General features: G+C 35.0%; 1 protein-coding gene across 1 annotated transcript in view; it reads left to right on the top strand.

The window, feature by feature from the left end:
- LOC115449611 overlaps positions 1 to 24,296 on the top strand; it is a 135,540-nt gene that overhangs the window by 108,996 nt on the left and 2,248 nt on the right. Inside the window, exons 2-7 of the mRNA XM_037443203.1 lie at positions 16,299 to 16,452; positions 17,059 to 19,387; positions 19,907 to 20,093; positions 20,840 to 21,012; positions 21,403 to 21,628; positions 23,867 to 24,194. Of these exons, the coding sequence (XP_037299100.1) occupies positions 16,299 to 16,452; positions 17,059 to 19,387; positions 19,907 to 20,093; positions 20,840 to 21,012; positions 21,403 to 21,628; positions 23,867 to 24,194 (3,397 nt within the window). The remainder of the gene's footprint in view (positions 1 to 16,298; positions 16,453 to 17,058; positions 19,388 to 19,906; positions 20,094 to 20,839; positions 21,013 to 21,402; positions 21,629 to 23,866; positions 24,195 to 24,296) is intronic.

Below are 24,296 nucleotides of genomic sequence, written 5' to 3' on the forward strand. Positions count from 1 at the left end.
AAATTAAATAATTGTTTATGACGTAATAACTTTAGTTATAACTGCCGTTAACTTTTCATAATTATGGTACATAATATGACGAGTTATGCTTCGTTTAAGTACATTGTTCAATGCTTTTGCAATAATGTTTTTCATTGAAGTATTTTGAAGAAACAGTAATCTTTTAGATTCCCTTTCTCTACCCAAGCTCTGGAGGTCATAGTTTTTAAATTATAACTTTAATAACTACCTCCGTTTCGACATTAAACGTCAGGATCTGTTGCAATCTTAATCTAGGTTTAAAATCGTCAGGCATGAAATTAAAAACGAGAAGATCGGTTTAATCTCCGAGATGAAGGAATTATAGTGCGAAGATTATTTATTTTTGAAGTTTTGAAGAAATGTAGAGGTCAGTTCAAGGCATCGAAATAATGAAATAACTTTGTAATGTGCAAGTTATCGATTGACCAAGGGCGGCCTTTTTGTTTACTTTTAAGAGAAACATTTACTCAAAATTATATTAAAAAAAATTGTAAAATTATAATAATTATCAATTTAATCTTCTTACAAGGATGCAGATAGCCAGGAACAACATAAGAGTGACAGGAGGCGTAGACGGTAGGTGAGGTAACTAACTTTAGTCTTGGAATATTTTTTGTACATTTACTTCCCTAAAGAAGCTTGGATCGTTTATATTAGGAGTTATTATAATACAGAACTACAATTCTGTCACGCCACAGATTGGATTATTTATATTAGGAGTTATGATAAAGAATCACAATTCTATCTACTCACAAAATACATTTATATTATTCTTGGTGATACAGAACATAGTCAATGATATTAATTTTAATTTAATAGGGTTGGTATGACTTTTTTCCTGCTGTATCAGTAATGTAGTCATTTTACATACAATATCATAGGTAGGGACTTACAACTAAAACTTAACCAGAAAAGTACAATTTTATACCAAAGAAATCTGCGTTTCTGTTGCTTTTTGTGGATAATGATAAGATCAAAAATCTTCATAGGCTTAATAACATGCTACCAAGAGCTCGATACGCTTTTTAACTTGATACAAACAATTATTTTTTTACGTGTACATTCCATAGTGATTGAACGAAAAAGTAACATCTCCATCAAAGATCATGTTTTAATACAATATAAAATTTATTAAGCGTTTGATAAATGATGTAGGATGTACAAAGAGACGCGCAAACATTAATTAATGTTGTGGGTGGCTCTATAGTTGGCAAAGCCTTCGGTTTTTTAGTATAGTTGTTTCAACTATTTAGTATGTCAATGTTTGTGCTAGTAGGATGTTTTGGTATGATAGGTATAGGTATAGGTATAGGTATAAGTATATAAGTAGGACTTATGTTTATAGTTTGGTAATAATCTATGTAAAATAACGGGACCAATTATATTATTGAAAACTAAATGGATTTTGTCATTATGTGTGACATTTCCAATTCTGTTTATGGCGAGTGTATTCTTTAAAAGTATAAACTTAAATAATTCTGTTGTTTGAATTTACTATCGTCACTGAACTGCAAAAAGTATTGGCTTTATGGGTATGGTAGGAATCCAAATTTTATTTTTTCTTGATATTTGACAAATACTTCTTCCGTTTTAAGATGAGTTTATGCCTTTAAACCTATCTAAAATAACCATTTAGCCGCCATGACGCATTCATCGGTAAGTAGGCACTAGCCTTACAATACGTAAGGTTTTTAAGATTCAAACACCCAAATACGAAATATTACTATATTCTCATACGAGTAAACATTGTATCCAAACATCTATATACCTATATATATATATGTAAGATGAATCCCTATTTCCCTTGGTCACGCCATCACGCGTGAACGGCTGGACCGATTTAATTATTTTTTTGTTGTGCTTGTTATTGTCAGGAGAAGGTTCCTATGAGAGAAAAAATTCAAAAAATTGCGCGGCAAATTAGAAAATTTAAGAAAACTTAATGAAAATATTAATTTTATATAACTGTCAATTGTTTGAAATAACTGTCAGCGATTGACAGAATGCGCGCTGCAAATTCATAGTTAAGACGAGACAACGTCTGTCGGGTCAGCTAGTACGCAATATAAATAACATAAATAGTACCTAAACAAATGAATACCGTAACTAGACCAAATCTCAATGCATCAAACAAAGGCAGACGGACCAACGGGCTTGGCATACAAATAACGCATCCCGATCTACAGGGAATCACTTCGGAGAACTTGGGAGTCTATATCACAATAGAGACGTGTGTAAATTTTCCTTGTAGGCTCCGTTTGTGGGATATATAAGTTGACATTTGACATGATGGATGGAGGAAAAGGTTATAAGCTGTTTTGAATTCGGGTAAATCCAGAATTTTATAGCATAGTGACCCACGTAAGCGTGTCGCTTGCCGATATCAGACTGTGTATATCCAGTTTCCACAGGCCGGCATAATTGTGTCGACTGTCGAGGGATAATCATCTCACCAGTCGATGTTCTATTGGACCCTACTCTACTTACCATCAGGTGCAATAGGGCCAAAATGCCTTGAACATATAAAAAAAAATACGGCCTAAATTCAAGCAAACATTTGCCGGTTTGATTACGAATACTCAATTTATTATCGCAACAGTTAAATATCTCTGCAACATAAATGGCACAACACCCGAACAATTGGTATGTGTTCTCAAATATTATCAAATGGACTATTATTCTGATATGTCTTAAATAACAGGATAATGATACCAACATAATGGAGACCTTGTACGAATTAAAAGTAAAAGTCGCCAATTATTTTACGAACGGACAAATAAATAGCATAATCATACCATCATAATACTTATTATAGTATATACTTGTTAGGTAGGTAGGTATTTAATATTACATCATATTGACATAAATAGGCGTTTGATACACGGACAGAATATGGATGTCGGTAAGGAAAATTAGAAGAACATTTAAATGACTCAAATATATTGTGCAACTTAATAGGGAAAATACCATAGTTTCTGAATGATGAAAGCAGCATTATGATAGATTACTGATACCGATCTACTCAGTATTTATGTAGATTATTTACACAGATCTACGCAATATTTATCATTCTTTCCGCTGATAGTAAAATCTGACGAATTACTGATTAAACAGTGAAGCAGAATATAGTCATGATAAAAATCAATAAAATAATAATAAATTAATTACCAAATCATTTTCTATAATACGATTTATGATCTGGATGCCTCTGTCTTTAACACCTTTAAAACCAAAAAAATAAATAATATTTTTAAAAATGAATCTTTGTTAAGAGATCGGGGATTTTGAGTAATCAATTTAGAGAATAATAATTTAGAAGAATTAAAAAAAATAATAGTCAAATTCGTGCAGGTTGATATAAAAAATAAATTGTGTGAATTATCATCCCTAAAGGGGTTGTCTAATTTTGAGCCGAGGTTCGTAACCCGATACTAGGTTGCTCTCAGTATGGCCACTTAATTTTCAAGGGTTGCGAGCGCCTAAACCGCTCCCCCAAAAGTCCGGTGTGTTTGTATAAGCCGTAACTTGTCAAAAAAAAAACATAAGACATGTCCACAAAAAAAGTGTGAATTAGAAGGAAGCGCATAGAGATTGATTATAGTGCACACATGCACATTCACAGAGCAGTGTGGCAATGCTGCAAGCGACCCCATTGCCGGTCACTGCTCGCCGCACTAGAGTAAAGGTTGCAGGTGTGCTTAGAGATGCGAATATATTTATCGATATTGGTGAATAATCGATGATTTGTGTCGAGTATCGTGAGACTGTCTTTACTGTTGAAAATGGAGACGCCTTGTTGTTGTACTTTTTTAAATATACAGATTTTTTTCCTTATCTGTCAGCCCGAGCTGACTTTTACTTTTTTAGTATTCAATAACTTTTCATAATTACAAAGATTGGGAACGGTGAAAACTGTTAAATGTCCGTGTTCACCAATTTCAGTTTAACTTAATTTATACTACCTTATACAAAGATCAGCTTTGAGACAGCAACATAAGATATGTTGCAATTATTTTGAATGTTGCGTGGAATAATGTCAATTTAACGTAGTTGTAACGTTTTCAGTAAGTCCACACTATATTTCATTATCAAACAATTATAGTAATTAATAAAAGTGTTCCAATTCTCGTGCGCAGCTGGTTTTATTATTTAAACTTAACAAAGTTTATTGACTTTGAACACATAATTCGTTTTAAAAGCATGCAAAATATTGTTTCTCCTTTATTTGCACGCAAAAGTAGGCCATGGGGAAATAGCAAATACATTGCAAATAATAAAATACACATGTGGTGAAGTAATTAATGTTCTTAACATATTTGTGTTTAATTCATATTTACAAAATGTTTATATATTCTATGATGATATATATTTGAAATTCTGTTACCGCCACGATGTTATTTCAATTAAACTGTTTAAACTAAAATAAAAAAAAAAAACATAAGTTTCTATCTTCTCATATATTTAATATGTTAAACTCACATGTATGCCGTATGTTGTGTAATGTGAACTTGATTTTGTTTATGTGTAAAGTATTTTGGGATTTATATTTTCCTTTAATATGGATAATGAAGAAAAAAACTAATTCATAACACATAAGAAAATGTTTACCCATACGTGTCCACTTCATTATAGTTTATCCTGAAATATTATAGCTTTTATATTTAAAAATAATTATTAGACTGTCAAGTTTAAAATATTTGGAACACATATTATACATAAATGTTATTTTTTCACACTTCTCCGTGCGCAGAAGGTGCTTAAAAAGTACGACGATTTCTTTTCATTAATATACAGTAGATAGATTATATATCACGTCCTATGTGAATCTGTATTTATCGATATTTCTAATATTTGCAGTGCACGCGATCGTACCATCTCTAACGGCACTCGCTATTAACAGTGCGGTGCAGCGCTGTGATTGTATGCCGGCTACATAACGCGAATTACTCACATCCTATTTACGCACCACTAGGCTCGACATGCGACTCTTTCCCATCACTCTTATTGTCAGTTTAATGTATAAAATGTTTTTAAAGCCGTAAAAAATGTTTTGGCAATAAAGTTAAATGGCACGTTTATTTAAACACACATATATATTAAATATACATGTTTAAATTGGTTTAATTACAAATTGGAGGTGAGTGATGGAGATTTAAAAAGATGTATGTTACTTAAGTACTTAAATTTTTTCTGAACACTTTTTTCTTATGTATTTCATACAAAATAGGTTCTTATTTTGAAATAAATTTATTAACTTCATAGACAAAAAATGATTAGTGATTGTTATTAATAGTTATTTTCATTACGTGGCATTACGTGAGCAATTATTGAACGTGGTTGCAATTACAATAATTTATAAGGACATTGATGATAAAATTGCATGCCAATGTTAACTTAGACACTTTAACTTGTGGCAAATGTGAACACAAAGAAGACACTGAGTTTCAACATATATAAACTATTCGTCAAAGCAGGCAGGAAAGGGTAAGCAGAAGCTTATCTAGACCTACACTCATTTTTCATCCCATGATGTGATAGAGGGTGAGCCTATCGCCATTTCGAACACAGATTCCAGACTTCGGACTCATACTGAGAAGAAAAATCCACTATCACTTAACTCGGGGATCGAACCCGTGAGATTAGCACTGCAGTCGTACTGTAATACAAGTACGCCACCAAGGCAGTCCAGATAATGCATAGTCAATATGTAATGTCTTACTGTTTTGTAATTTAACCTACGAGGGAATATTCATTAGGTAAGAGAAATGAAGACTCAGGAAATCTCACTGATTGTACGAAATGCAATTAGAAAACTGCCTCAGCTTTGTTCGAAAGAAGCGTAAAAAATATGTGGCTTCAGTAAAATACTACCTACAGTAACACACAACAAAACTACGACTAGAAAAGTCAGAGGGAAGCAAAATGAGCAATTTCGTTGTGTATTTATTCTAGTTGTTTCGATTTAAAATCCAAATTACTGAATCGATTTTGAAGAAAATTCTATAGGAATAAAGGAATAATTTTCTAAATCGGTTACTTAGTTTATAAGTCGTCTTGGTATTTAATTATCAGCTATAGTGTCATATTCAATTTCATATGTAAAATTTCACAAATATATTTCGACATATTTTACTCAACATAATTATGCTTTATACATACCTAACAATGGTTTGCGTAAATGCGCTCTATTGCTTGTTTTTATAAAACCACGGTAAGTCAAATGTATTGCGTGAAGTACGTATGTCGGCTATGGGAACTTTGTTTCTGTACAAGTCGGTGTGAATTTAATGCAAATTTATGTTGTGATATTTCGATCATTATTTTTTTGGCGTTCGACACGCGTATTTCTTAATTAGTTGAGATTATGAATGACGAGTAGCGATAACCTAGTTGGGTGTGGAATGGATTGTCGAGACGAATGTCCGCAGGTTCAGATTCCAAGGGTACACACCTCTGACTTTTTTAAAATTACGTGTGTATTCCTTGTGAATTATTGCTTGATTTAACGGTGAAGGATAATATCGTGAGGAAACTTCATTACCTGAGAAATTCTCTATAGGAATTTTTAGGGTGTGTGTGTGAAGTCTACTAATCCGCACTAGGCCACCGTGGTGGATAAAAGCCTAATCCTTCTCAGTAGTAGGCCCGTGCCCAGCCATGGGACAGTATATACAGGGCTGATATTGCTTATTTTATTATAAGAAATGAACAACCCTAGAGGATCAAAATAATTTTCTAATGTAAAATCTTGTATATTTTTCAGATTACCATAAATATACGATGGTTTGATATGGACATCAAACATAAGACTTCTACTGTTTTCATACTCAAATTTATTTCTATAAAATATATATAAAAATAGAAGGGTTTAAAAGGGCAATTATCATAAGGAAAATGCTACCACTAATTGAGGTCATTTAGGAATTAAATCATACCATATACTTGGTGACAGTGTATCCGTTTATAAAAGAGTTGTTTGGAACTTCGCCATCTCTTGTAGGAAAACAATGGCTTAACCCACTGACCCAAAAACAGCTTTAAATATAGATAAATAAGGATAAAATATAGGTAAAATGTTTTGATGTATCCATCTTTGTTTACTTTTATCCATTGTAACAATATTAATTCAGCGTAATAGTATTATGGATTACTGCTCAAAACATCATAATTATTAATACATTTGTGGCGGTACAATTTAGTATACTCACCGCCATCGACCGTTCCACACGTTGGCCTGAAGTAATGGAGGAGCTGCGGCCGGTCAGGCGCAACATCTGCCTGACTGCAAATCTTTCCCTTCCATAGAGGAATGTAACCATCTGTTCCTCTGCAGCGGTATCTACCTTTACGCCGCTAAACATTTCTTTTGGTAGAAAATACTTAGTGTGAAAGTATTTCTATTGACTATAGCCTGTGCTCGATAGGTACTGTTGGATTTGTCAGTAGGCCTTTTATGCCCCGGCTTAGGGATGTCGGTGATCTAGGGGGCGGTATAAACAAGACCAAGAATCTTATCTGAAGAATACTTATCTGAAGAACTTTCAGTTCCCGCAAAATAGGCGCCAGGACGTGGACCACGCGAGGTAGCACAAAACTAGTAGCCTATATTTAAGCAAAGTATAAGCTGCGATAAGATTTTTTACATATCAAATCAATACACAATAATGGTTTAGTAGCCTAGTGAAGCTGTATAATATTGTAAATACATATAACATTAAAATGTGTTTTTTTTCATGATGCGGTAGAAGGAAAATAGTCAAATTATTAGTATGCAGAGGCTATTAAAAATATCATCACTTTTAGGTATTTTGTTGGCGTCTGCAATCGTCAACCACGTGGCTAATTCATATATCAAATTAATTATATTTAGGTACATATGTATATTTCCAACTTAGGTTCGAAATGAGCGATGGTCCACGTGACTTGTTCAGCTACTGGTACGTAGTGCCAATTAGCCGTATTGGGCTGACGGATGTACATTAAAGCGGTCAAGCGAAAGGCTCTAAATTCTTCGTTCCAATTCTGAAGCATCAGTGAGTGACCCAGTAAACGAGAGCGGCGCCAAACCGAGTGAGATCTTAACCTGTTTGGTACAGTCAGCTTCAAATTTTAATGTATATGCCGTTACCTTCTTTTCTTTTAAACAGGATTATAGATACCGTTCAGTATATCGAGAAAAGCGGACGGTTATGTTAGGTTCACCGTTCTTAAGACCCAGCGTTAGGCCGTCCAACGGTTCTTGGAGGAAAGTTCATTCATTCCTCTTGGAAAGGCTTGCTCGCAGTGCTACGCTAAAATCATTCTTACATTGCGCAAGCGCACTCTGGAGTGAATTTCTTGCCACTCCCTTTCTCTTTTTTCTTTTGCTCTATGACACGTCCTTTTTCCAATAAGGTAATTTCACGGTAGCATTCCCGATGGCAACAGGCGACGACAACCACTTACTATCAAGTGGGTTATTAGCTTATCTGCTTTCGGAAAAAAGTGTGGAGAAATACGCAATGTATAAATTTTTGTATAATAATTAATATAGATCATTAAGTGATACATTATTTCGGCGTTGACCGTACTTACATTTATTTATAAGTGTATATTTTTTTAGACAGTTACGTCTCAATTGAGGTGTGAAAAATGAACAGTTCGCTTTGCTTGTAGTTTTTTTGGTTTATTTTTTTGTTGGAACGTGTTGTTTGGTTACTTTGTTAGTTCTATTATTTTATTGTTAAGTCTATAAAATAATATTTATGTATTATGATAAAAATAAATTAAACGTTATATCTTTGATATTTTATAAACTGCCAGTACTATTTATAAGTTACCTACAAATGTACCATTAAAGGTATTTTTATAGAGAATTGAAAACTTCTTTTATATATTTTTTTAATAAAATGCATTGTAATGGTGAAGCAATTATATTCTATTGATTGCGAAGCCCTTATTACAAAATGGATTATAATGAAATTACTTACATGCTTTATCTTTGCCTTCGAAGCTATATCATTACCTAACCCGTAGGTCAGGATAGTAACAGTATTTTGCCATAAAACAGATGTGCCAAAGAGCAAAGATATAGTTTCGATCGTCTAGTTTCGAAATATTCCCAGCCTTCGGGTCCTTTCGCTGCGTCCAGTATACCTTTAAGCCTCTCTCTTTGCGTAACAGACTTGGGAGAATCGCTTCTACACTTGTAATTGGGAACTTTCTACATTTAGAACGCAAGCGAAATGTTACCTTATAGGTTAGTCTATTAAAGGTCGACCATTTAAGTCGTGTTGTGGAAGCCATCTGATTTTCATTGTAGAGTCTAAAAGTAACGTTATTGTTAGTAAACTATGGTATACAATCCTAAAATATATATTTTTTATAAGGTTCTCAAATCTCATCAAATTATATTGTGCTCTGCACGTGCATATAGTAGAAAGCTATGTATTCTTAAAGCTGTCCATTTATATATATTGTAGCAAATGAATAAAACCACGAGACTGGCGTTCCGTAAAGGATTAAGCAAATTTTTTTTTGCAATATTAAAAAAAATGTGTTACGTGGCCGAAAGTTTTCAATCAAGTCTACGGTGGCCATTCAGTCACATACATCATACAATGTGTTCTCTCCCTTGAAAAGAACGAGAATTTATCAAGTGTTTTTTATTGCTTTGAATGACGAGACGAGCTTGCCGTTCGCCTGATGGTAAGCGATACGACTGCCCATAAACAGTAGAAACATCATCCGACACCTTGAATTACAAAGTATTGTTTTGTATTCCACTGCGCTCTTCATTCTGAGACATGAGATGTTAAGACTCATGTCCACTAGTTACACTGGCTACAATGTCCTTCAAACCGGAACACAACAGAGACTGCACACTGTTGCTTGGCGGCAGAAATAGACATTGCGGTGATACTTACTCAGCCGGACTCTCACATATGAGAGACCTATCACCAGTAAAATATATTCTCACAATATGTAACAAAATACATTTTTAAATCAAATACATGCCTATTAAATTTCAGATGTTTTTCTTCAATCATATTTTAGTAGCACACAAATTCCTAATGTTTCAAAATTGTAGCAAACAATTGAATTTGAAGGTTTTGGATAGAAATACATATAGTGAAGGATTTATGCAGGAGCTTAGGTACCCTTGTATCTAGTCAAGATGGGTTGCAAGATGGTATTGCATGTTATGAGAGCGCTCTTCCTCTAAGTTACCCGAAACCGTGGTAGACCAAGGCTTTATTCCTCTCAGTAGTAGGCCCGTGCCCAGCTGTGGGACAGTACTGGTAGTCTATACAGCTCTCTATACTTAAATATATATCAGACAATTCCATAACAGTTTGGATCATAAATATAACACGATAAAAAACCAGTCACAGATACCCATAGCTTCCATGAATCACAATTCTGGATCAGTAATTGCATATCCAGTTTCTTTTTGTGCCATTATGGGGTTGTTCAGTGTCCTACCTCATGCCTTGTTAATTGTAACTGTTTCTGGAATTTTTAATGTCTCGCTTTATATATACCATAGAGCAAGAAGAACAATGTATACTGACATGTTTCTAATTCTTAGTTTACTTATATTATTGACTGCCTCGATGGCAGACTACGACTACCGCGCTGAGGTCCAGGGTTTGATTCTCGGATCGGGTCAAAAATGATTGTGTCTGGGTTTTTCCATCTTAAAAATTACTCAGTCGCAGTTCGGAGTTATAAAGTTGGCGGAGTGATAACCCCGTGCCTCGGATAGCATGCATGCATCGCAAAGCCGTGGGTTCTGCGTTATTTCTCTGATCATATCGGATTGTCGCCTCCCTGGACTACGAGAGTGAACGAGCAGAGAGTGCACCTGTGTATTGCGCACACACTTGTGCACTATATTATCTCCTGTATACTTGGCTGATCTCCGTTGAGGTTGGACTCTTTGAGTTATATTCGGTTAAGAAGGTATCATTATAAATGCGGAAGTTGGTGCAGTGATTTGGATTTTTGTCATAAATAAATTTAATCTCATAGATTTTTGTTTACTCTCCATAACGTACGATAAGTAAATTATTCATAGTCGGATCTCCTCATTTCTGACTACTTAAACAATTAATGACTACCAAACGAAAACATCTGATCCCACGATACATAGAACACTTCAACTCGGCTGTCAAATTCGCAAATGTTAGCATCTCAATTATTCTTATTCCCTGCGCAGGGGTCATCTCGAGTCATCTCTAACTAACAATAAATTTTGAAGGCGTTGCAAGTTACCTTGACCTCGTTAAAATCTGTCAGATAATCAATAAGCATTCAGCTGTTAAATAATACGTGTAGAATCAATTAGTGGGCATTCGTGATTGTTTTGTTGGAATCATTTTGTATGCTAGTGGTTTGTTTAGAATATTAAATTGTAATTAGGTTGAATAAGTTCGCGTTTGATTAATGGAGATTGGAGGCTTGCGATTTATAATAGTTTTAAGGTGATGAACAGCTTCAAAATAATAGCGATATTAAGACTAAGGATTCGGGCAATAGACTCAAAAAGTATATCTTTCAGTTCTTTGTAAATGACAGTTCTGAATTAAGCAAAAATAAGCAGTATATAAATAATAACAAAACTATAAGTGCAACGGCAATTATCAGGCAAGTAGCTTGCTCGCCTCATTTTAGTGTATAATAAATATTTTACACACTAAAATGAAGACTTATTTTTAATGAATTCAAAATTAAAGTAACTTTTCCTTCTATTGACACTGATGGTTTTAGTTTTATATGATTTTTGATAGAAATTGAAATATATCTCCTATATTGTATTCTTCTTATTCACAAGTTGACATTCCTAGCCCAGGAATTACTGTACTAGTATGTACCCATAATGCACTGGCGAGAAGTAAACAAGGGTCCCGTTATATGCATTACGTAAAGTCATTTGTACGGTTAGTCGCGAGTGCCTACGATAGTGCGCGCCGCGCGGTGAACGGAGCGAACCGTTATGCGCTGGCGCAAGTTACAAGACATAATTTTTTTGGTATTTAAGACTAAGGAATGAGTATGAATGCGGCGATAGCCTAGTTGGTTGTGGAACGGACTGCCGAGACGAATGTCCGCAGGTTCAAATCCCAAGGGCACACACCTCTGATTTTCTAATAAATTATGTGTGTATTCTTTGTGAATTATCGCTTGCTTTAACGGTGAAGGAAAACATCGTGAGGAAACCTGCATACCTGAGAAGTTCTCTATAGGAATTTCGAGGGTGTGTGAAGTCTACCAATCCGCACTAGGCCAGCGTGGTGGACTAAGGCCTAATCCCTCTCAGTAGTAGAGGAGGCCCGTGCTCAGCAGTGGGCAAGTATATAATACAGGGCTGATATTATTATTATTATTATATGAATTAATTATAATTTGTACCATTAGAGGCATAGAGAATATTTTTTATTAAGCAATAAGTTATATAGGTAATAAATGTAATAAAGCTTGCAATCACAAAAATATTAAATATAAATTATATCCTGGTGTTGTATAAGCAATAATATTAGAATAAATGTATTTCAGAGGACTTTTTATATTCTACGTAATTCAAGGACATAATAGACTTAGAAGCCGTTATAATGGATGATATAAAGATTATACTTTATTAAGTATATAATAATAAATAAATAAATAAATTATTAATAAAATAGAAAAGCTATTGTATCTCTATTTAAAGGATTACAATATAAATTTAAAGAATATTCTAAAACGCTAAAGTTTAAAACACGCACCAACGTCTACAGCTGAGAATTGAAATTGTAAAAAATCTCAGATTCGGAAAATACCGTGGGAGCCGGCTCCGTTTATGCAACATTATTCAACCAATTTAATAAGAATTTTGCACTCGCAAAACATGGTTACGTTAATGTTACTGAATCGCGTGCGAGTTGCTATGCGTCTTTGTAGATATAAAACATACCGTAGTTTAGTTTACCGTAGTTATAAAGCCTGTTTTAAAATAAATTCATAAACATTTTACTTGAACAATAGCTTTGTTAGAAACGCAAATGTGATTTTTTTTTTACTTTTTTAAATATGGAAACGTCAAAAAAGTAAAAGTATAATTTATTTTAGATTGTTCATTAGTTGTTTGTTCCTGTCGCCGTATTTGAATAAATATTTTGAGAGATATTTTAAAGCATTCCTTTTTAATCTAACCTATTTATCATCAAAAACATTGTTTTTATTTTTAAAATGCCTCCTATTGATCATATCTTGGATGAAATCCCTATCATTTTTTATTATTGAAATATATTATGTAAAATTTTAAGGCAATAACAAAAATGACATAATATTTAATACAAACAACAATTTAACAAACAAGCTAAATCGAGTTCAGTTTGTTACCATTCATTATAATAACATCAGTATCAGCTTTTTGTGCGATATTTTATTAAGTTTTTCTATTCTCTTACGTTCGGACCACGCGTCATGCCTACGATCCATCGAACCGTATCTCAGTATCGCGATTCTCAAACCAGTCCTCCGTTATTTCGTATTAAATGTCCATTTACGGATTTGGAACGGCTTCACTTTTAGTAGAAACGTTATATAACATCATTTTTGTTGACCCCAGATATCGTTTAGCTACTTTTTGGTAATTTTGGCCGGCGACATTTAGACTAATTTGGAAGATTTGATGACCATTCCAAATTGACTTCTAGATTCATGTTAGAAATCCTGTTTTTAATTAAAGTGTCTTGCTGATAAAAATACAGACAGATATTTTCGCGCGTAGGTAGTACTGTAGATGCCATATTGATTTTGAGTGCGATGTTCAGATAGCTCAATAGGCCGTTGCAAAATAATATTTATAACACGACTCATTGAGTACGTCACCTCACAAATAATAGAAACTGAATAATATGTGCGATTTATAAATTTTCAGTTCTTTGCGTATATTTTTCCAAGTTATTAAAATATGACAAATATTTCAATTTGAAGCAAAATGACTGCCAAGCCGATTATCGCAACTGCAATCGTCAACTGATGTTTTTGTACGAAGATTATTTATCGTTCATCATTCATCGGTGACAAAAACAGCGGCGCGTAGTGAAACTGAATGACATCGAGCACGCAAGAGAAACTCTTGGAATCACACTAAGTTATGCTCACGGCTTGGTCGGCATGGATCTTTATCATCCAAATCTATGCAGTAGTTTCTGCATTTATTTGAACCGACATCTAAATATTATCAGTCTTACTTATAAACTTGTTTTAGCGTTAAGAGGTGCTTAAGAATTGCTTAAATAGCTGTCAAAAACATCACCGGTTTCCTAGTTTAAACCTTATTAAGAGGCAAGATGGCGGGTTTTGATTTACAGCTGATCGAGTAAATTTGTGTTTTAACTAAGCATAGTTTTGCGGAATTCTTATAAGTAAGACTGTATATCTCAAATCGGCTAAAAACAGTACAAAACCAAAATGTGTCGGGTTTTATATATTACGACATTTAACAAACGAAAAACGGAAATTATCTGTGGTTATAAATGATTCAGTTTTCCAGAAACCAAAACATACTCTGCTTTGATATATGATGTACTATGATGGACCATGAATGTAATCGAACAGAGTTTAAAAACTAGTGTCAGTTTATTTTTCTTTATATTTACATAACATGCAAAAATATTGATGGAGATTTACGCCGAAACCGTTAAAATACTCGCCATTTTTCCATCCAATTAAATTCATACATTGGTTCACTAAAGTAAACAAAACCACGCTTGAGCAAGCTCTAATGACTTAATTGTTAAATGTAATTGAAATGTCATCACAAACGATGCTTTCTCCGCAACGTGTCAAGGTTGCCTATGGAACGCCAAGCGGTTTCGTTCACTGCACCTATTGTTTTACCGACCCCACTATAGAGTGAGGTTAAACAGTATGACAATGTAATAATACACTAATGCTTCAAATGGTATTGAAATTCTTTTGGCATCTATGCTTACTCATAAGTTTAAGGTACAACACAGCTCCAAATTGAAATACATTTTTGTTGTCAGCAATGAAAGATTAATTATACATTAAAGAAGTTAAGTAAAAGAATCTTTCAACAAATTTAACGCAATATCTTTCCAGTAGTAATCAGACAGTTGATTCATCGTGGTGTCCTTTTCGTCCGTTTGAATAGCCACCTTACAAGTGACAGGATGAGCGAAAGGGCGTAGTCTCGTTGTGTCGCAACGATCATAAACGCGGTGAGCGTATGTTAGAAGGGATTGTCTTCTAAAGTTCATTGCTCCTCAACTAATTAAAGTAAAGCAATTAAATAAAAATGAAATAAATGCACGAAAATGCCAGCGATGTTGTCATACTGTTCCTAAATTAGCTGAGCAATGTTTGTAGGCGAAGGTTGTTGGACGCCCGAATCGCTACTTGATTACATGTAATTGTTTTTATTGCGCCGGCCGCCAATCCGTCGTACGCGATAATTGTCACTGATTGTCAGCTGAGGAAGCTCACGGTTTGTGAAGGACTCTGTTGGGCAAACATGCCCATTATGGTTGAGTTGAATAGTCAAATTGTCGGGTGTTATTTAAATTAGCATACAATTTTGTTTGTAATAGACACTCGGTTACAGGTGTTCTATTATCATCTTATGTTATTACAAATCAACAAATTTACTGTCATAACCATAGAATTCATATTATTTAGTCTTTTACCATTGAAAGGTGCAATAGTGGTCTATTTTCAATGGTCTCTAGCTTCGTCGCATTTCACTATATTTCATTTATTTTTCTAACTTATATGAAATTTTTAACAGCTCCTAAAGTTGATTTATTGTCTTTATTGAATAGAGTTTATGTATCATGAATTAAAACGAATTCAAGTGGCGATAGCCTGTTTGGCTGTAGACTGCCGAGATGAATGTCCGCAGGTTCAAACCCAATGGCACACACCTCTGGTTTTCTTGTGATTATGTGTGTCTGTCTTAGTGTGTGTCTTTTTAATTATCGCCTGCTTTAACCGTAAAGGAAAAAAATGTGAGAAAACCTAAATACCTGAGAAGTTCTCTATAGGAATTTTGAGGTGTGTGAAGTCTATCAATCCGCACTAGACCAGCGTGGTGGATACCGCCTAATCCCTCTCAGTAGTAGAGGAGATCCGTGAAGTGAAGTGGGACAGTATACACAGGGCTGATCTTATTATTTATAATATATCTTGAATTAAACAAATAAAATGTATTTTATTTGAAACAACCACATTCCACGTATAATCTATGAATGAGACTGCCTTTTAACAAAACGCTCCATTAATTCCAGGTGGTGGCAGGCGAACAACAACACAAAGTACTGCGAACGCGACGAGGGACTCGCAGCTGCTGTCACTCCTTGCAGAGAGGCGGAGGAAGCTCCTCCACGGGAGGCTGGCGACGCACTTCAACACCTTAACTACATTAGCACATAAACACAATAAGTGAGTAACCTCTTATTTAGAATCTCAGGAGTTGACTGAGGGTTATTAAAACATATAGTTTAGTCTAATTAGTTTTATTTATGATTTGATCTGAGTAGTCCAATTACTTCGGATAGTGATGAGATTATTGTTAAGATGCCTTTAAATGACGCTAAGTTACTACTGTCTTAGTTATACCACACTCTTCGTAATACTTTTAATGTTGGTAATGGGTAAATACGTTTGATGCGTCTGGAACGGTGGACATTATTTGAGAATAGTCATCAGTATCCTCATGTGGATAAAACCACGAGTTAAATTTCATGTGACGTAAACTCAATGTATGATCTTGCCTATCATGTTATCAGTAGTTTTAGTGCTAAACGTGTGGTTAAACATTTAGGTAATATGTCATTTATCATTTTACTATGCAGGTTATTCTTGGTAAATGCCCAAGTTGGTGGTGACGAATACGTGGAATGCGGTTTTTGAATTATATTTATACTGCATTCATTACACAACTTGCAAGAATTTGCTTTTACGCTTAATAAAATTGACCCAATTTTAAAACCAGCAGCTGCATATAAAAGTATTATTTTAGTTAACACGATATTAATTTAATTTCAGAACGAATACAACATACGCCCATTTAGAAATAAGGGATTCAAACAGCTCTATAGTGAAGAGGCTTACGTTTGATAACACCAGCTTGGGGCCGTCGCCCACGCTTAAACTACTCACCACAGACGGTACGAAAGAAATACGACAAGATGTCAAGCCACATGAAGTGAGGCATTTGTTTGTTCCCAGAGTATTCCAAGACAACAGAAATAGGTCAGGGTTCCGAAGAAGAGATCCCATTAGTCTAAATAAAGCAGTAACTATGCCTGAACAAGTTACTCAGAGTAGCATAATATACGTCCCACCAGATAAATTAGAAGGCACTGACAAGGATGAACTTGATCCAGAAGAAGAGTTCCAGGTAGACGAGTCTAATCATGGATTGTACTTACTTAATTACTCTGACACAGAAAATGTTACTCAAAATCCTAATTTAAATAAAACTATAATTAGCAACGAAATAAAAGAGAACACAACTTTATACGTAGAGAATACAACAGATATTGATAGCTTATCCAAAGAAAATACATCTGAAAAACCAAATGATGTAAATAAGGACGATAAAACAGAAACAAACACGATCGCTAATAGCACAGACCCAAAAACTACTAAGTTACAGAAAGTGGAAACTGATAAAGAAAAAAACCAAACTTTATTTATGTCTGATGAGATATATAATCACTTTAGACCTTTAGAAACTGAGCTGCCTGTTGAGGAAATGGCACCTTTCATATATTTTGGTCAGAAACTTGGGGGACCGGGTATAAATGATAATTTGACGAATTCACCATCTTTATCAGCTTCGACAAAGTCCGTGAACTTCATTGCTCCGCCATCAGATAAAAGAAAATTCAACTCGAGGTATTCTGCAACAGAAAAGTACAAAAATCCGACTGCCGACGAAGAAGAAATCAACGAAGACATGGACGTTTCAGTTGTTAAGAATATAATAGAAAAGAATAAAATAAGAAACACCGTTAAAGGTCCTGCGCCAGCTAGACATGTTGGTTTAGTTAATGCTTATAGGAAATTTTCTTCTACTACTCCATCCACTATAAAAGTACTAAGTATTACACCATTAAATGTAACAGAGCCTATCATACAAAATGTTACGACAAATTCTGTCGATCGAAGCAAAGAAAGCAATCGGTCAAATTCTACCATGACTTCTAAGGAATTGAAATATAATTTCAACAACGCTACAAAGGATGCTATCCCTAGAACCAACACGACTACGCCAAGAAATTTCACGCGTAATTACTTCAATATAAAGCGACGACCACCTAGAGTCACAATAGCACCAAGTACAGAAATTCTTCCTACGGTAACCACTAATGCAACAACAGAAAAAGTTGCTACAACTGTTTATACAGCTGTTGTCACGTCAATATCTATAACTTCTTCGATGAAAGGACAAAACAAAACTGATTTGGGTGTGAAAGATAGCGACAATACAACAGTTGCTAATGATGAAGCAAAAATTGTTACAACACCAAATATAATTTCATTGAATGAAACCGAAACAACTGCAGAAACTCCATCGACGGCTCGACCTCACAGGCATAGAATAAGAATACGAACTACTACGACGGAGGGGCCGTTATCGCATTCAAGTGAATCAGCCCTTTCAGGAGCTTTATCATCTGTCACTAATATCGAATCTGTATCTCCAACTACGGATAGAATAGCCACAGTATTTCGACAGAACGAATACGAAAATTCAACACCTATCATTCCTATACGACCTAAAAATATTTTGAGAAGACGAAGGCCAACGACAACCACCACGACTACGCCCTTGCCTACGACGTCAAGTGAGAAGGCTACATTAAGACCAGACACGACATCAGCAATGAATATTTTCACTGCACCGCAAAGTGTAGAAACGACAACTTTCAAGCCATTCATAGTCACTTCTAGAACTTCGTCAGAATCGAGCTCGAAATCGCTTGTTGTATCAACTAATACATCAGTTTTAGAAACAAAAGAAATAACCAACCCTAAAGAAGGCGAATCGACATCATCACAAAACGAGGAAGTTGTAATAGAGGCTGAGAAAACCTACACAGCATCGTATGTACTGGCTGGTTTGGGATTTTTGCCAGTTGCTGCGATTATAGTGTTTGTTTTAAGAAATGTGTTAAATAAGAAGACCAAAGATATAGATACGGAGTATGAAGGCTACTTTGATGATGGGGAGATAAAGAAAGAATCACCTATCACACCAGTGGCGCGCCCTCCGCTGCCCACACCAACCATGCCTGATCAAAAATGGGAGTTTCCTAGAAATAAATTGAGGCTACAGACTTTATTAGGACAAGGCAACTTTGGGCAGGTATGAATAATCCGCACTTTTAGTTACCTGTAACATCTCATCTAGTAATTTAAGAGTAAAATAAACAGTATTATAGTAGAAGGCTGAAGATTTTAGATAGTCGCCATTATTGTTGAGATTAAATAATGGTTATAAAACATATTTTCATAAAGAAGGCTAGAGACCTAGTTTTGCAGTGTTTTGATTCATAACTTTAAGAATAGGAATGGAAAATGTTTTATAATTGAGCATTTAAACTTAACAATGATTTGATACGACGATTCGACGCAAAAGTATTCTTAAAGCGGAATTAAATAATAGTTTTAGATCTGTTGTTTAATGAACCGAAAAGGTATGTTATTAAGAGTTTTATTTTTTGTTTCGTCGGAAACAAAATTTTATGCTTTTCTATAACCTTTTTGAATACAATATTTCGAATATAGTATATTGATAATTATTGGTAACGTTAATTTTTTTACAGTAAGTAGATATAAATGAGTACTATTTACTTTCGTAACTTCATAATTATCGTCATTACAGGTGTGGAAAGCAGAAGCAGACGATTTAAACGGACATGACGGACTGACGCGGTTGGTAGCGGTCAAAACGATAAAGGAGACAGCTTCACAGAAGGAGAAGCAAGAACTCCTGCACGAAATATACATAATGCAGAAGATCGGCACGCATCCTAATGTCGTGACGCTACTTGCTTGTTGCACTGAACAAGGTACGGATAATTATAAAAGTAACTTCCACTCATGCACATTTCATACCTTCAGGGAAGCAAGAAGCACAATTATTACACCCAATTTTCTCCATGTATATTCGAGCGTATTATATGATAGCGGCAAGCATCACCATATCCAGTATAAATTCTAGACTTCGGGCTGATACTGAATAGAAAAACCTAATATCACTTTATCTGATCCGAGAACTGGTTGGGAGACTACACAAGCACGGTAGTCCTACCACAAATACAACTACGCCACCGAGGCTCTCTGTTACTCTTTCCAAGGTTCATGAACGAGATACATTTTTTTAATAAAGAGCGTCTAATGTCTATTTATCAGTTACATAAGCATTCGCAAGGTCTATTTAAAAAGCAATTTGACAAGATAAGGTTAATGTTGATAGTAATTTAGTACGTTTATCGTTTTGATTTTTATCGGCATATAATGCTAGGCACTATCTCTCTATCTTACTTAACACTGATTGATAACAAATGATACCATAAAGAGTATGTTAAGTCTCATTGTTTTTGTATTCAAGTTAGGTAATTGTTTTTCTAGGTTTACAGTTAAAGTTTCTTTGATATTTTGAATCGCATTTAAGCTTGTGCATTAAAAATGTTTAATTTAATGTTAATGATTGTCAGGAGTAGACTATAGGTTACGTAGTTTATTCCATCTAGATCAATAATATTCTTATTGAAATGCGTATAGCTGTTGAAAGTAGAAATTTTGGTGATTCCAGAACCGTACCTATTGATAATGGAGTACGTGATGTGCGGCAAGCTGCTAGCGTTCCTGAGGGAACGTCGTGCTAGACCTGATAGATTTGGCGCCAGCCCCGCGCTGACGTCACGGGATCTCACCGTCTTCGCCTATTGCGTCGCGCGTGGGATGGACTACATCGCTTCTAAGGGGGTAAGATTGATGCTCTGATTTATAGATATTTATGGAAGTATAATATAAGCTTTATAGAATTATCTTATTTAATTTACATTGCTTTTATCCACTCCACTGCAAGTTCGGGACAAAACACTTTTTTAAGCACGTTGTCGAATTTTATTTCTTTTTTACGGCCAGTTTAGCGTCCTGAACCTCCAGTTCTGCGATAATCGCCTTAAAAACCAAAGATTGTTGGATTTGAGAATCGAATGCAGTACATTCGTCAGCTCAGAATATAAGGAAGAGACAAAACATATATAACAACAAATATAATAGTCATTTAATTCAGTTTATTTCCATAAAACTATATGATATATTAAAGGTATCGCCAGTCTTGTCAGCTAATAAAATGTTGTCCTCACGTAGATCGTGCACCGCGATCTAGCAGCGCGTAACGTCCTAGTGGACCACAATAAGCTGTGCAAGATCGCGGACTTCGGCATGTCGCGGTCGGCCGGCGCAGGCGCACGCGCGGCCCGCGGCGCGCTGCCCGTGCGCTGGATGGCGCCCGAGGCCTTACTCTACAACGTCTATACACACCACTCTGACGTGTGGGCGTTTGGCATCCTCTTGTGGGAGATTGTTACGCTTGGTGAGTGAATCTTGTTTATCTTTGTGTTTTGTTTATAATAGTATGACAGTTTTGTCAGACTCGGCGTAATGGAAGAAACTTCGAGTGATGCGCAAGCAAGCACTGGACTGAGAAAAAACAAGTAGATAAGAAAATAATACAGTTTAGTCAAATAATATAAGTTGGCCAGCGCCCAGCAGTAGAAGTCGTGTTCTTCAAGCCGCCGGCTGTGGTCGCTAGAATGATGCGTCTTATGGTTTAACTTTGCTGCTGTCTTTTACTTTATAACAATAGATATACAAGCGGCGATAGTTTAGTTGGGTGTGGAAAGGACTGCCGAGATGATAGCCGCAGATTTAAAATCCGAGGGCACACACCTCTGACTTTTCTAAAAATTATGTGTGTATTCTTTGTGAATTATCGCTTGCTGTAACGGTAAAAGAAAACATCGTGGGGAAAACTACATATCTGAGAAATTCTCTATAGGAATTTTGAGGGAGTGTGAAGTCTAGCAATTTGCACTAGGCCAGCGTGGTGGACTAAGGCCTAATCCCTCTCAGTAGTAGAGAGGGCCTGTGCCCAACAGTGGGACAGTATTATAATTTAGGGTTGATATTATTGTTACATTATGTTCATCATGATGTACTAGGCTTGAATATCTGTGCGATACGTTATTTTGTACTTAGTGCACTTCATCTCATTTATGACATTTAAATTGCACGCAAAACCATTTCACTCTAAGTTTACGAAGATAACTCGGCCGTGTTACGTGTTTACATTGTCTAGAGAATAAGGCCCCTAGAGTAAGATAACATAATAGCATAGTATAAAATATAAATAATATTTGATCTCTTTACACTTCTATAACAAAATGACTTAATAATTAATAAATCTATATATTGAGTTTTTATCGTGAATAAAACTCAAAATGAATATCATAATATTATCGCAATTAAATTAATCTAATGGTTATGATGATATGTAAAAAAACTTTTAAACGGCTTCTTAAGTGCTTTACTGAAGTTTCTAATTTTAATAGAACCATTATAAAATTACGCATCAAGTATAGTCAATGACGAAAGTGGCTGAACGCATTAAAAACTACAAAACGCTTCTACACGTTAACTTTAATTGAATAATTTTTCCTTTATCTCAAACCATGTGAAGTTTATTTATGATAGCTGATACGAACACAATTTAAAGGCAATTTGAAATTTTGAATTGCAATTTTGAATTTGTTCAGCTAACTTTTCGGGCTGACTGTACATACAGTAAGTTATTCAAAGAATAACATTTTCGACAAATTAATCTATTCTTTTATTTCAGCCGTTATAAGAGTTATAAAGGCAATCAATTCTGCTACTAATGATGACATTCAAAACTTAAAACCAGTGAAAGAAATTGGTAGAATTGAAAGTATCTATCGGTTAGGTAATAGTGGCTATTGTTCTCTGACAAGGGAATGGTGACGAGTGAAATCGCGAACATAGGACATTAATAGGCATTTGTGAAAATAAAGTTCATTACAGTTCAGAGTTTCTTGCCCGATCTTTTCTGGTGAGAACTGCTTACCGAACTGTTGGTGAAGTTAATATTGACGGAATCTAAATCGTGTATAACATTTTACAGGTTCAAATAAATTATTTCATTTCAAAAGGTTCTATTTTATGATATATTATTTACCGGTTGTAGGTCTCTCATATGTGGGAGTCCGCCTAGGTAGGTACCACCGCAATGTCTATTTCTGCCACCGAGCAGCAGTGTGTAGTCACTGTTGTGTTGTGTGTAGTCACTTAATATCTTATGTCTGAGAATGGCGAGCGCAGTTGAAATACCAAACAATACTTTGTAATTTATTGTTTTGGTTTGTGTTTCTACTGTTTATGGACCGTCGGGTCGCTTACCATCAAGCGTACGGCAAGCTCGTCTCGTCATTCAAAACAATAAAATAAGATATAATGTCAGAAGTTAAAAGCTTATAGTGCTAGGATGAAATTTCATTTTACGAATGTCATTTTTTAATTTATCTTAGAATGATCTGATGTAACCGCTTATTCAGTTTTCTAAATGATTTCATTTTAACGCAGAAAAATTTCACACGAAATCTAAATAGAGGATAAGAAAAAATAAGGTTTTATAACATTAACGTTTATTTAGAAAATCGTAAGCCGTAGATTTATTTCATTATTATATATTCCGATTTCATGTTGTTACGAATTTAATTCTCAATACTTAATCATGCAATTTCCCATGTTCCAGGTTCCACGCCATACGCCACCATGTCAGGGCGTGAGGTTCTCACAGCCGTCACAGAAGGATACCGCCTTGAACGGCCCCCACACTGCAAACCACAGCTGTACAGAGCCATGCACTCGTGCTGGCACGCGGACCCGTCCCAAAGACCAACCTTCGCACAACTAAAGTCTCAACTAGCAGAACTATTAGATAATGAACCTTCAGAAGGGAACTATGTGGATTTAGATTCATTTTATCAAGATTCGTCGGTGTATAGCGATCCTTCAGCTATTATTAATGACGATGAAGGACTGTCAGCGGAGTATGATAGAGAGAGACGGTGTTTTAGAGAGTGAGTAACGTGTAACTTTTAATATTTCGAGCTAAACATTTATTTATTTAATTATTCGGTTATAACAAAATTTGTGCAGCGATGTAATCATGGATTATTTTG

This window comes from Manduca sexta, chromosome 26 (assembly GCF_014839805.1).
Source record: "Manduca sexta isolate Smith_Timp_Sample1 chromosome 26, JHU_Msex_v1.0, whole genome shotgun sequence".
NCBI classification, from domain to species: domain Eukaryota; kingdom Metazoa; phylum Arthropoda; class Insecta; order Lepidoptera; family Sphingidae; genus Manduca; species Manduca sexta.